The sequence below is a fragment of the Pan paniscus genome, chromosome 5 (genome assembly GCF_029289425.2).
Source record: "Pan paniscus chromosome 5, NHGRI_mPanPan1-v2.0_pri, whole genome shotgun sequence".
Classification (NCBI taxonomy): Eukaryota; Metazoa; Chordata; class Mammalia; order Primates; family Hominidae; genus Pan; species Pan paniscus.
This window is the reverse complement of record NC_073254.2, coordinates 90,539,990-90,553,204: the sequence shown is the minus strand read 5'-3', so window position 1 is coordinate 90,553,204 and position 13,215 is coordinate 90,539,990. Positions and strand designations below refer to the sequence as shown.

At 37.9% G+C, this 13,215-nt stretch overlaps 1 protein-coding gene across 26 annotated transcripts in view; it reads right to left on the bottom strand.

The window, feature by feature from the left end:
* Positions 1-4,062: 4,062 nt before the first annotated feature.
* Positions 4,063-13,215, bottom strand: part of FAM135A (family with sequence similarity 135 member A) — a 147,633-nt gene continuing 138,480 nt past the window's right edge. For 24 of the 26 annotated variants that reach the window (XM_003809545.5, XM_014345404.4, XM_008961807.5 and 21 more), the window contains 2 exons: positions 8,356-8,469; positions 4,063-5,509 (listed from right to left, as the gene is read on the bottom strand). In XM_003809545.5, the coding sequence (XP_003809593.1) occupies positions 5,304-5,509; positions 8,356-8,469 (320 nt within the window). In that variant the 3' untranslated portion in view covers positions 4,063-5,303. Of the gene's footprint in view, positions 7,409-8,355; positions 8,470-13,215 lie in introns of all 26 variants that reach the window. The other 2 variants (XM_034962314.2, XM_034962313.3) reach the window with 2 other exon arrangements.

The window sequence follows — 13,215 nt, the reverse complement described above, 5'->3', positions numbered from 1 at the left end:
CTATTGAACGTTAAAAAAAAAAAAAAAAAAAAAAAAAAGCTTCCATTGCAGAAGGGCTCTTAATCAGAACAAGATTATTAGTTATCTACTGCTGCCTCACAAATTATCCCAAAATTTATTGGCTTAAAGCAATAAACAGTTATTCTCTCACAGTTTTTGTGGATCAGTAACCTAGAAGCCAGAGTGACTGTGGTTCTGGGTCCTAAATGAGGTTGCAGCCAAGCTGTTGGCTGAAGTCCCAGTCTCGTATAAATGCACAACTAAGGGAAGATCTGCTTCCAAGCTCATTCACATGATTATTGGCAAGATTTGGTTCCTTGTGGACTTTGGACTGGAAACCTTCTCAGTTATTTGTTAAGTGGGCTTCTCCAAAGGCTATCTTGCAACATGGCAGCTGGCTTTCCACAGGACAAATGAACTAAGGAGCAAGAAAGATCACTCAAAATGGAAGCCCTGAACTTCTGTAATCTCATTTCGGTAGCGACATCCCACCACTTCCACTGTATCCTATTATTAGGTCCCGGCCACTCTCAAAAGGGGATTACACAAGGGCTGCAACAGTGACCCATTCTGTGGACATCAATTACTCAGCCTCCTTCCCCCACAACAGGTGTGGACTCAGTAACAAGGTAGCCACGGTGGCAAGAATGGAGACATACATGTACTTTTAACACCGTCTTTCTTCTGCCATGACTGACTGGCTACTACCGCTACTTGCCAACTGCAGTGACCAACTTGATCCCATGATACACTTTTATGTGGTCTGGGTGGCAGGTCTGATTACAATGAAATCCTACTGTTATGAAGGAGGTCGCAATTTGTTCTTACGGGAAGAGACAATTATTCTGCATTTAGATTGTTTTCCCTGATTTATGCTTATTATATACTTCACCTGTGGACTTACTGAATACCTTAACACACTACTCCATATTTAATACAATATCATATACAACATTGCTTCTTACCGAAGAACTCATTTTCTTGTGAAAGATGTAAAGCAGGGGACTAATGCCTGCAGGATTCACAGTCTTATATATTCCATCATCCAAAAGCAACCGATTTTATGGAATGATGGACAGCCTTATTGAAGGTTGTTTTGGAACCAGGTGAGAAAATACACTTTGGGATACTGCCCTAAAGGATTTGTCATATTTTCCAAATGAGTCAACGGTATTTGGTGATATATCTTCTGTTGACAGAATAACAGAGATCAAAGAGTAGAAAAGGGTCTGACTTCTTACTATTGCATATGACTTACTGATATAAAATATATTTTGCTTTCCATTGTAGTAGAGAAGAGACAAGCTCCCAAGGCCCGTGAACATGCCTGTATATTATTACTGAGTGTGCCAGACTGCAAGTCGTATCCATCTCCTGATGCTAAGCAGTTTCTGTAGTCAGTCATACAGGCACCTAAGTAGGTCAAGGCAATCACAGCATTACTACCATTTAACTGCTGCTCCCTGGGGGAGAGAGACTAGCTTGTTTGTTGTTTGCTCAAAAACTGCTTGATTCTTGATCCTGGATTCTTCTCCTGTAATGCAACCCCCCATGTGCACAGACGTCATCCGGCCCTCTGCATCACACTGTGGGAATTGGGCTACAGGAACTGATGCAAATATGCGGACACTCTGGCTTCTATTTTGCTGTAATAAAGCTGTTTTGTCTTTTGCCCAGGAGTATCCTGTCAGCATCCATGAAACTGCAGCAACCTAGCCTGTAACCTTGCAAGTAGGATAAAATCTCAGACCCTTCACTACTCTTGCTAGCCATCTCTGAGTCCAGGTTCTGTTGGTATAGCAATTTTTGTGCCCAGCTGGAATTGCCACCCAGCCATTTTGACCTCATTCCTCTAGGTAAGGTTAGAGAAAGTGGTGATGGTGCTAGCTGGAGTGATTGGCCCTGATGACCATGGAGAAAAGAGAGTAGGGAGAATAGTATAACCAGAAGTCAGGGGGGTCTCCTGGAATCCCTCCTCACAATACCATGTTTTTATATTTTATTTTAAAAAATACCATGCTGAATGGTAACATTTACATATAAGACTATTACAACCATATATAGGCAAGACCACCCACACCTCAGATCCTCTGTCATCCACTGGATACATAAATCTGATCAGCAGAGGTGCTGCTTGAACATAAAGAAAACAGAAAATAGTTGGCAGTGGTGAGAAGTCATAACCATCTAGATTCACGACCACTGACAGGACTAAGTACTGTATTTGCGACGTGTTATTAGAGAAATTTGGGACATAAAACATGATGCTGCTTTTACACTATCCTGAAAATTCTGATTCAGGTGGTCTGTAATAAGGTCCTGGAATGTGTATTTTTAAAGTAGTCCAGGTAATTCTTGGCACGGACACATGCAAAGCCCTGCTCTATTTTGTTTTCTTCCTCACTGGCTCATGCATGTTTATAACATTTTCTCTTATTTCATATGTATATATATATTTGAGTTGGGGGGTCTCCCTGTGGCCCAGGCTGAAGTGCAGTAACTCACTGCAACCTTGAACTCCTGGACTCAAGTGATCCTCCCACCTCAGTCTTCCAAGTAGCTGGGACTACAGGTGCATGCCACCAGGCTCACTTAAAGTATTTTCTAGAGATGGGGTCTTGCTATGTTGCCCAGGCTGGTCTTGAATTCCTAGCTCAAGTGATCCTCTCACCTCAGCCTCCCAAAGTGCTGGGATTATAGTCATAAGCCACCACGCCCAGCTTCTTTCCTATTATACTGTTATTATGTATAGGGGTGGTGGTTAGGTCACAATTTTGTCTATGAGTTGCACACTATTGAGATGAGATTATTACAGAATCAGAGAACATCACACTGAGGTCCTGGACTTAAAACTGGATGAGGGATAGTAGTACTATGTCAGAAAGATGCATTTTAAATGTGTAAATATGGAGAGAATTATCCTTGCAGATGTTGGGAAGACAAAAAGATGGACTATATTACACCTGATGTGTTTTTATATTTGGTGCTGTCATCAAACCCATTTCATATGTTTGGTTAACCTTGGTAGAATAAAGGGTCCCATTTTCTACTGTGGAAACTAACGAGGTCAGATACATCTGCTGTCTTTGATGCCTGACAGCCCAAGCACTGGCACAAGACTTAAACTTGGTCAGTTGGACATTCTACTACGCTTTGAATCTGAAGTGATAAAACAAGTACTTGAAATCCAGTTTCCAGGGTCATCCTGGCTAGAGAAGAATACAGTCGTTTAGCTCTGAGGTCATCAGAACTTGGCTATACTTTTGGTCATCTACTTTCCTTTGGCTTCTATTTGTTTTCCAAACCTGGCTCTCTAGCCTTTCCATCAATTCTGTGAGCTACCTGATCCTCCTCCAATAAATTCTTTTTCTGTTCAGGTTGATCATAATTTTTTTTGTTGTTTGCAACCAAGAACTCTTACTGGTATACTTCAATGAGATTCATTCTCTAAAGTAAGAGTCAATAATACCATTTCAGATCATCGTTTCCTCTCTCCCCCATAACTGTACCCCATCTCCCACAATCTGAATTTGGAGGTGAATAGTGTGTGGTGGTTTCCCAGATAAATCAAGTAAGTTAAATTTGTTAGATTTTAAACCATGAACACAGATGTGCTTTTAGAACTGTATTAAAATAACCAAAAACTAATCAATCAACTATGATAAGAGCAATTTCCACTCAAATACTATTTATATGATTGAGTCCTTTGATAAACCTGAAAATTATCCAAGCTTTGAATATGCACATTTCAAACTCAGAGCCAAGATATAGGAATATAAAAAATGTGCTTGGCAAAAATATGTGGTGGCTAATTAATATATTTACATTTTCTAGTTATAATGCACTTGGGATATTAGTTTATAAAAATTTTGAGTACTTTCTAAAAAGTAAATAATTATCAATAGCAATCAAAATTATTTTAACTATAATAATATATACAAAAGATATAAAAATACAAAGGCTACAAGTTATACAATTAGGCTGGTCTATCTTATAAATAAAATATATATACCTCTAGTATTCTGAGAACAAGCAAAGGATTACCAGTGTTGTAGCTGTTCCTCCAGATAGCCATTTGTTCATTTATTAACACCAGAGGCAATAACAACGCTAAAAATAAACATGCATCAATTGTACAATAAATACTTACAAAAACCTCTGTCTGTCACAATTAGTGAGTGCAAACAGAACTTCTACCCAACCTTAGTGCATTTTTATTTTCACAAGTAAAACAGAAAAGGAAAATAGTGAATTTAATGCTATTCAGCACCTTTAGTAAAGTCAAAAGACTCAACATCTCCATATATCAAAAACATTTGCATCTGTATCACCAAACATGTAAAGTTAATTATTTTGTTCCATCTTTAACATGAATTATTTTATTTACATTACTTTTTAGTTCAATAAACTTTAACAATATTTAAAAATTATCTAAATTCATAAAAGTATTTCATAAATTTCAACATTTAATTATTATGTACATATAAGGAAGTCCATGAAAAAAGTTAAAAGAAAATGTAGTCATAAAGTTCAAGCAACATTACCAATTTAGCAAAAATTCCAACCAAATCAAGGCAGAGGGCATTCAAACATTCAAAAATCTTTATCTGCTGCCAACATGAACAGGAACATTTCCAGTAATAAAAGTCAGTATGAGAAATAATGTTGAAATCACCAGTAGAAAATATATTTTAATAGGCATGAAATATGTTTAAGCAACAGTAATGACTTTATAGAAAACTTGTATTACACTGTTTTATATGAACTACCTGGTTTTGATTGTATGATAAAGGTGTATTTTAGAACTACAGAAGTTGATTTCAAAAAATATATTGTAGCAGCCATAATTTTATTTCCAGTTAAAACACAGTAAAATGTGAAAAGAAAAATTTATAATTAACTAAATAATACCCCCAGTATTAGAAAATTTTAAATCCCATGCTATTCTAGCAATAATGGTCTCTAATATAATGTAGTCTGATGTAAGAATTGTGGAAAGCCAATAATAAACAATCAGACACAGGTATGGGCTTAAAGTTTCACTGAAATACTTAGGTAGCAAAATATATGAAAAAGTAATAGAAAAGTAAAAAGATAAAATTAAAAAAATATTGCACAGCCACATTACCTAGAAAGTAAAGTTGATGTTTAAAAAGCACTAAACATGGATGATATAAATTATCTTCCATATAAAAAGGTATAAATATTTCTTAGAACTTATCAGCATCTACATTTTAATATAATACATTATTTGAAACATTGTTGAATGAGGTAATTGTCCAGTCGCTAACAATGCTTTTATACTATTGGAAATATTTGAGGGCAGCAACCAGAAAGAATTTCTCTAAAAATATTTCCGAATCAAGAACAGCTATATGTGCAGCTCTCCCAATGAGTGAATCAGCTGTATTGGGCAATGCATTGATGACATTATAGCGAACCAAATTACAGTCCTTGCTTTGCAGAACGGGTCGAAGCAAGTTGTGGATCATTTCTGAATAGATCTGTCCTGTGGAACCAACAGAAAAAAGGAAAATTAGTTCACATTAGTAACTGAAAATAAAAAAACTATGCCAATTTTTAGATAAGTTATAAAATTTAGTTACATTATTTCCATATAAAGCAGAAAAATGGCTCTTTTTAAAAAGGTTTAATTTTCCTTCAACTATCATTTTTGGTTCTGTTTATAGAAAATGTAAGTAATCACATTATCTAGTCAAGTGGAAATAACAAATTTATTATACATTATTCTTGAAATTTGATTTTTTTTTTTTTTTTTTTTTTTGAGATGGAGTTTCACTCGTGTTGCCCAGGCTGGAGTGCAACGGTGTGGTCTTGGCTCACTGCAACCTCTGCCTCCCGGGTTCAAGCCATTCTCCTGTCTCCGCCTCCTGAGTAGCTGGGATTACAGGCATGCACCACCACACCCAGTTAATTTTTGTATTTTTAATAGAGTTGGGGTTTCACCATGTTGGCCAGGCTGGTCTCGAACTCCTGACCTCAGGCGATCCTCCCGCCTCAGCCTCCCAAAGTGCTGGGATTACAGGCGTGAGCCCCCGCGCCCAGCCGAAATTTGGTATTTTTAACTCAAAGCAATGCCTATAACAAAGAAATAGTTTTCTTTAACGTTAAGTCACTTATAACTCATTAAACAATTATGAAAATAAGCTAGACATGGTGAGACATTTTGATAAGGCAAAATTATAAACTTGGCCTACAGCAAATACTTTAAAGATGTTTCTGTGGCAGTCAAAATTTCCAAATTATTTTAAGAACAGCAACCTCCTATAGTCAGATGAACAACGTGAGCTTGGCTCAAGTAACATGATCTTCTGTTTGGTCTATAGGTTTATTTAGTACTTGTGTTCCTCTCTCCTTATTTTTGTTTTTTTTTTTTTGTTTTTGGAGACAGGGTGTCACTCTGTTACCCAGGCTGGAATGCAGCGGCATGATCACAACTCACTGCAGCCTCCACATCACAGGCTCAAGCAATCCTTCCATCTTAACCCTCCCGAGTAGCTGGGACCACACAGGCGTGCACCACCATTTTAATTAGCCTAGCTAATTTTTTATTTTTGGTAGAATGGGGTCTTGCTATGTTGCCCAAGCTAGTCTCAGAGTCCTGGACTCAGGTGATCCTCCTGCCTCAGCCTCCCAAAGTGCTGGGATTACAGGCATGAGCCACTGCGCCCAAACAATGTTTAGCTAATTCTTACAATGGATTTACTGAGGTCATACTAAGCACATAAAAGGTAACGATTAGAATACATCCACATAAATGTATAAACTGCCTTCTAAGGGGCAAAACATTGTTTACAAGGCTTATGCATTACTATATACTAATAAATGAGTACTAACAGTGTCCATGGAACGTGTGAGCTTTAGAGAGGTAAATATTAAATTTCAGAAGACAGGTAGGATGCTGCCTGAGGAATGACAAGAAGGGAAAAGTACACAGGAGTACAATCAGATATAGAAAAGAGAGGTGTTTAAGAGAAAGACTGACTTAATACATACTCATCAAAAAACTTTTTACTCCCACCTCTCCTCTTAGTTTTCATTTTGAGTCAGGTTGGATTTGTGGTTCCACGCTATTTTAAAAATATGTTAATACAGGAAGAAGTCTAAACATGTCTTCATCATTTGATTCCCCTTGTCCCCCAATGTCACAGAACCTCACTGTTAAAATAAGGGACATTTATCTAGTTTCAGCTACTCATCTGAAGGTTAAGACTCTTCTGAATTTTTTCCTTAGGTGGACTCAGCCTTTGCTAGAACAGAAGTCCGAAAAGGTTATTTTGATGTCACAAATGTACAATAAAGGAGTACTTACCATGTAGCAGGCAGCATGTTAGGCATTGTCAATAAAAATGTGCTTAAGACAGTTCTTGCCTTAAGGAGCTGTTCACTGTCACAATGTAGAAAAATAAAGGATTAAGAGTTTAAAATCAGCCTCATTCCAAAAACGGATCTGAGGCAATATTGAGAGGTAGGAGACCAGGGTTTTTTTTTTTTTTTTTTTTTGAGACAGAGTTTCGTTCTTGTCTCTCAGGCTGCAGTGCAACAGCACGATCTCGGATCACTGCAACCTCCCCCTCCCGGGTTCAAGCTATTCTCGTGCCTCAGCCTCCCAAGTAGCTGGGATTACAGGTACCCGCCATCACGCCCGGCTAATTTTTGTATTTTTAGTAGAGATGGGGTTTCACCATGTTGGCCAGGCTGGTCTCGAACTCCTGACCTCAGGTGATCTACCTGCCTTGGCCTCCCAAAGTGCTGGGATTACAGGCAGGAGCCACCACGCCCGGAGACCAGGTTCTTGACCTAAGTCTGTAATTAACTGATTCGGGCTAAGCCACTTAGTATCTCTGGGCTTTAGTTATAAAATGAGTAAACAGGACTCAAGTTTCCTTCTGGCTCCAAATGGCTACACTTTAAATTTATTTTGTTATTCACAAATAGCAAAAGAACAAATAAAGTCTTTATCATTTACTATCAGTAAAGAGGGGCAAATCCTTGCTGCCACCTTTGCGTAAAAGCGAGGTACAGCAGAACATATGACAAGGATGACTACAATTGTCAATCCCATTAATTCAGAGGAAATCAAAGTATGAACTACTTCTGAGGCAGCAAAATGGAGAGGCATTTGTAATTAGATGAAAGTATTACTTCATTGGTAAAGGCAGTTCACGTGGCAGGTGAGAAGAATGGAAAAAGGACAGCTGTTAATATAAGTGGGTGGAAAGGAAGTAACAGGAAAGAGAAGGGTGACAGATATGAGAGAAAGTGACTACAAGAAAAATTGTGGAAAGAGCTCATTAATACCTATAACTCTTTGAAATACTTTTATTCCATTACCTGACTGTTTGTCCTTTAAAGCTGTTTTACACATTTCAATGCGGGCAGAGTGATAAGGAACATAGCGATCCTGTAGGGATCCCACTAGCACAACATTTTTGAAATAATGAAGCCCTGTGAATAGAATATAATAAATTATAATGCAGTAGTTAACTAGATTTTAAACAAGTTATTAGTATCATATTAAGTGACCAAAAAATAAATTTCCTTAGCAGTACTAAGTTTCTGACTTTGTCAATACTTGATGATCCTTTCTCCAAATTTCTGTATGTTCTCTACAAAAAAACCCACTTCACTGTTATGTAGTCTTGATGCTGATATGAGAATGTGTGTTTGCACTGGGAGCAAGCACTGTTGCTCAGTGGTGTGGAGATAGGCGGGAAACAGAATATGTGGACTAATGTTCTATAGAAAGTATTCCATGACATTCTTACCTTCCAAAAGGTATTCATCAATATTTAGGACTATTTCCAAAGAAACAAAATTATACTCTTCCATTAAAACAAACAAAACACCTCACAGTACATCATTTAAAGCTGACTTTTTACTTTCTTTTCATTTATAACACTTGCTTAATATGATTTATATTTTCTTTTTTTAAATTATTATTTTTTGAGATAGAGTCTCACTTTGTCGCCCAGGCTGGAGTGCAGTGGTGCAATCTCGGCTCACTGCAACCTCTGCCTCCTGGGTTCAAGTGATTCTCGTGCCTCAGCCTCCTGAGTAGCTGGAATTACAGGTGTGGGCCACCACACCTGGCTAATTTTTGCATTTTCAGTAGAGACGGGGTTTCACCATATTGGCCAGGCTGGTCTTGAACTCCTGGCCTCAAAGTGATCTGCCCACCTCGGCCTCTCAAAATGCTGGGATTACAGGAATGAACCACCATGCCTGGCCTAAGGATCTTAATCATGAGATGAGTATGGATTCACACACAGCCAAGTGTGACCGTATGATACTATCTATGCCAAAAATAAGGCCATCCTTAGATTATACCACTTTTTTGGGGGAGGTGACATTTTGAATGTATACAATCCTAAGGAGATAAATGAAATAATCAAGTATCTTTTATAGAAGTTAATTGAACATATATTTAAAATAATATTGTATAAAATATTAAGAAAAAATGACTCCCCCCCCCTTCATTCTCACATCTCATGACACAATTTAACACTAATATCTTCTTCATTATCAGTACTACTTTGGGAATCATCTATGTGTCCTAGAGCACAGGTATTCATACATTTACCCCTGGAGTCATCTAAGACTCTCTATGGTGTAGATAGGTGTGTATAGCTTTAAGAAAACTGATTTCCAGGCTGGGCGAGGTGGCTCATGCCTGTAATCTCAGAACTTCGGGAGGTCGAGGGGGGAAAATTGCCTGAGCCCAAGAGTTTGAGACCAGTCTGGGCAACGAAGTGAGATCCCGTCTCTACGAAAATTAGCCAGGTGTGGTGCTGCATAACTGTAGTCTCACTCAGGAGGCTGAGGTGGGAGGACCCCTTGAGCCCAGGAGGTGCAGGCTGCAGTGAGCCATGGCTGTAGCACTGCACTCCAGCCCAGGTGACAGAGCAAGAGCTTGTCTCTAAAAATAAAAAAGAAAAAAAGAAAATTGATTTCCAGATCCCAACCTCCAGATGTGTGTTTTTCTAAAAGTGACTTGACTTTTTCCCACTTTACAAGAGAAAGATATTATCTCTCCAATCTACTTCAGATCTTATTAAGGTATATGGCCCTAGGGTATAAAAGTCTCTGGAACACCAAGCAAAATATAAAGTCTAACTTTTTCTGACAAAAAGTCAATTTGACTTGACTGTTTATGACAGTGAGAAATGGCTTTGCCAATTGGATTTTATGGCACACATTTCCTATAAATTGAAAGAGCTAAATCTGTAATTCCAATAGAATGAGTTGAGATGTTATATTTTATGAAAATATAATTAATGGCTGGGTATGGTGGCTCACTCCTATAATCCCAGCACTTTGGGAGGCCGAGGGTGGATCACCTGAGGTCAGGAGTTCGAGACCAGCCTGGCCAACATGGCGAAACCCATCTCTACCAAAAATACAAAAATTAGCTAGGCATGGTGGCAGCCACCTATAATCCTAACTACTCAGGAGGCCGAGGCAGGAGAATCGCTTGAACCCAGGAGGCGGAGGTTGCAGTGAGCTGATATTGTGCCACTGCACTCCAGCCTGGGCGACAAAAGAGACTCCGTCTCAAAAAACAAAAACCAAAAATACCCCCCAAAACCAAATAAATGAACCTGTACCTGGACCTTATACTCCTCTGCTGTTACCCATTTCTTGGCACAGTGTTGTAGCAAAATTCTTCATGAGTTTTCTACGTGTCTCCCTTCTCTTCCTTTCCTCCTGTTCTTTACTGAACCTATTCCCAGAAGTCTTTCTTCCTAATTACTCCATGTAAATTGTTCTTTCAAGGTCACCAATGACCTAGACAATGCTAAAAATTTAAGGATCAATTCTCAGGCCTCATCTTATTTGATCAAATTTTAATTCTACCTGGTAGCCTGAATTTACATCCGAAATACAATGGTTATTTCAGGCCAGTATGTCTTCTCCAAGTCCAAATAAAGTAACTGAGAAATCATCTTGTGTTAGTGATTTCAATATAAGGCAGCACTCTCATTTCTGATGGGTAATTTTAGGAGAGAAAACAAAACTTACTTTGTTTTCAGGCATATATGACATTTTATTCTTTACTCATCTATCTCTCTGCTTTTAATTATCATTTTTGTATCTGCTCCTCAAATCTAAATTTCTGGCCTGCTTTTCTTGCCAGATACCTTGACACAAAGCTTTGTGTCACTTTAATATGCACTATGCCTAACACCAAATTCTATTTCCAAAATTTTGCTTGCTATCTTAAATTCTTTATTCTATAAGCCTATTATTATTCTAGTCCAATGAGAAATATTGGCCACCTTTAATTATTAATTCCCTCATATATACTACATCATCAAGTTTGGCTTGCTTCATATGTAGTATATGTTGCTTTCTCCTCTTACCAGTATCACTGCTATTCTCTACTTGCTGGTCTCATGACTTCCATTATAAATTTCTTTCCTGAGAGTTTTATTTTATATGTTTCTTTCAAATTAAATTTTATTTTTAATTGTTTGGAAGAATTTTAAATTTATATCTGCTTCCTTTTTTTTTAAAAAAAAGATTTCATTGTAACGTTTAGAAAATTTCACATCCATTATAAAAATTAAGTTATGCAACATGTCTGGGAGGGATAAAAAAGTGACCATATCTTTGATCTGTCCCTGTTTAAAGTATCAGATTAAATTTTTATATTAGAAAGTATGTGTCTTCCCTCAAAAAATATCAGTATTGGCTCCCACATATTAAGGTCCACTCAATTTAGCTAAGTAGTCTGTAACACCAAAATCTGGCCCTAACTTTTGGTGGGAACTAGGAACTTATCAAGTTGAGGCAGTCTAGTTAAGAATAAAGGACACATTGGACTAGGGATCAGGAGACTGATTAGTTTAGGGTTAAAATGCTGTATCTCTGAGAATACCATTTTATTTCAGCGTAGTATGGAACTATTGTTAATGAATGTAAACAAATCAACAGGTTAAAGGAGAACTTCTATGGTGTGCAGTTATAGGTGGGTCCAGAAACTGATCTGGTTAGCTTTCTCAGATGACTGGGCATGGCTGAAGTCCCCAGGCTGGTCTCCTCTGCTGGGGGAGCAACATGGTTGGTTCACTGGTTTATCTAATAATGGCTTCCCCAATTGTGCTTTAAAAATATAATCATTTGCTATTGATGCCTGATGTGAAAAAGGTTGGAAGAGGAGGCTGGGTTAAACTATTTTTAGTGCTCTATATTGAAAAAAAGATGTAAAATATTTTACTAATTTCTCTCCAAGTTAAAAAAAATTATAAATATGTTAGTGCTTAGTGCTGAACAAAAAGTAGGCTCTCAAATATGCTGGCTAACAACAGATTTGATTTTTAATAATTCTGTAAGTGGCTCCTGAAATGCGTATTTCTCAAGGGTTCTGGATAGGTGACATATAACTGTGTTCCCTCTCTCTCTCCCTACCCTTTTTTATTTTTAGAACTGAAGCAGTTTGGCTGGGCGCAGTGGCTCATGCCTGTAATCCTAGCACTTTGGGAGGCCGAGCTGGGTGGATCACAAGGTCAGGAATTTGAGACCAGCCTGGCCAATATGGTGAAACCCCGTCTCTACCAAAGATACAAAAAATTAGCTGGGCATGGTGGCGGGCACCTGTAATCCCAGTTACTTGGTAGGCTGAGGCAGGAAAATCGCTTGAACCCAGAAGGCGGAGGTTGCAGTGAGCCAAGATCACGCCACTGTACTCCAGCCTGAGCAACAGAGCAAGCCTCCGTCTCAAAAAAAAAAAAAAAAAAAAAAAAAAAAAGAATCTTCAACTATTCCCCCTTTACTACCTCCTCTTGCCTTCCCCCTCGCCCCGCCGCTCCTGCTGCCATTCACTAAGGACACAGCTAACAGTTGTGTACAGGCATGCCTCATTTTTTTGCATTTTTCTTAACTGAGGTTTATATAAAGGGTTTATCAAAAGCAGAAACCAGACTCAATTGTATTTGGATTACTTATATAAGATACATTATGTATAAATTAATGTCACTGATGTCTGTTCTTTCTGAAAATTCATAGTAATATAACATTTTGCCAGATGTTTGTTAGTATTGTTTACAACTCCAGAAGATTGTACACTTAAAAGGTTTAACTTTTGCAAATTCAATATTTTTAAAGCAATCAGTTTTATACAGGTATACCTTGTTTAACTATACTTTGCTTTACTGTGCTCTGCAGATATTATGTTTTTTACAAATTGAAGGT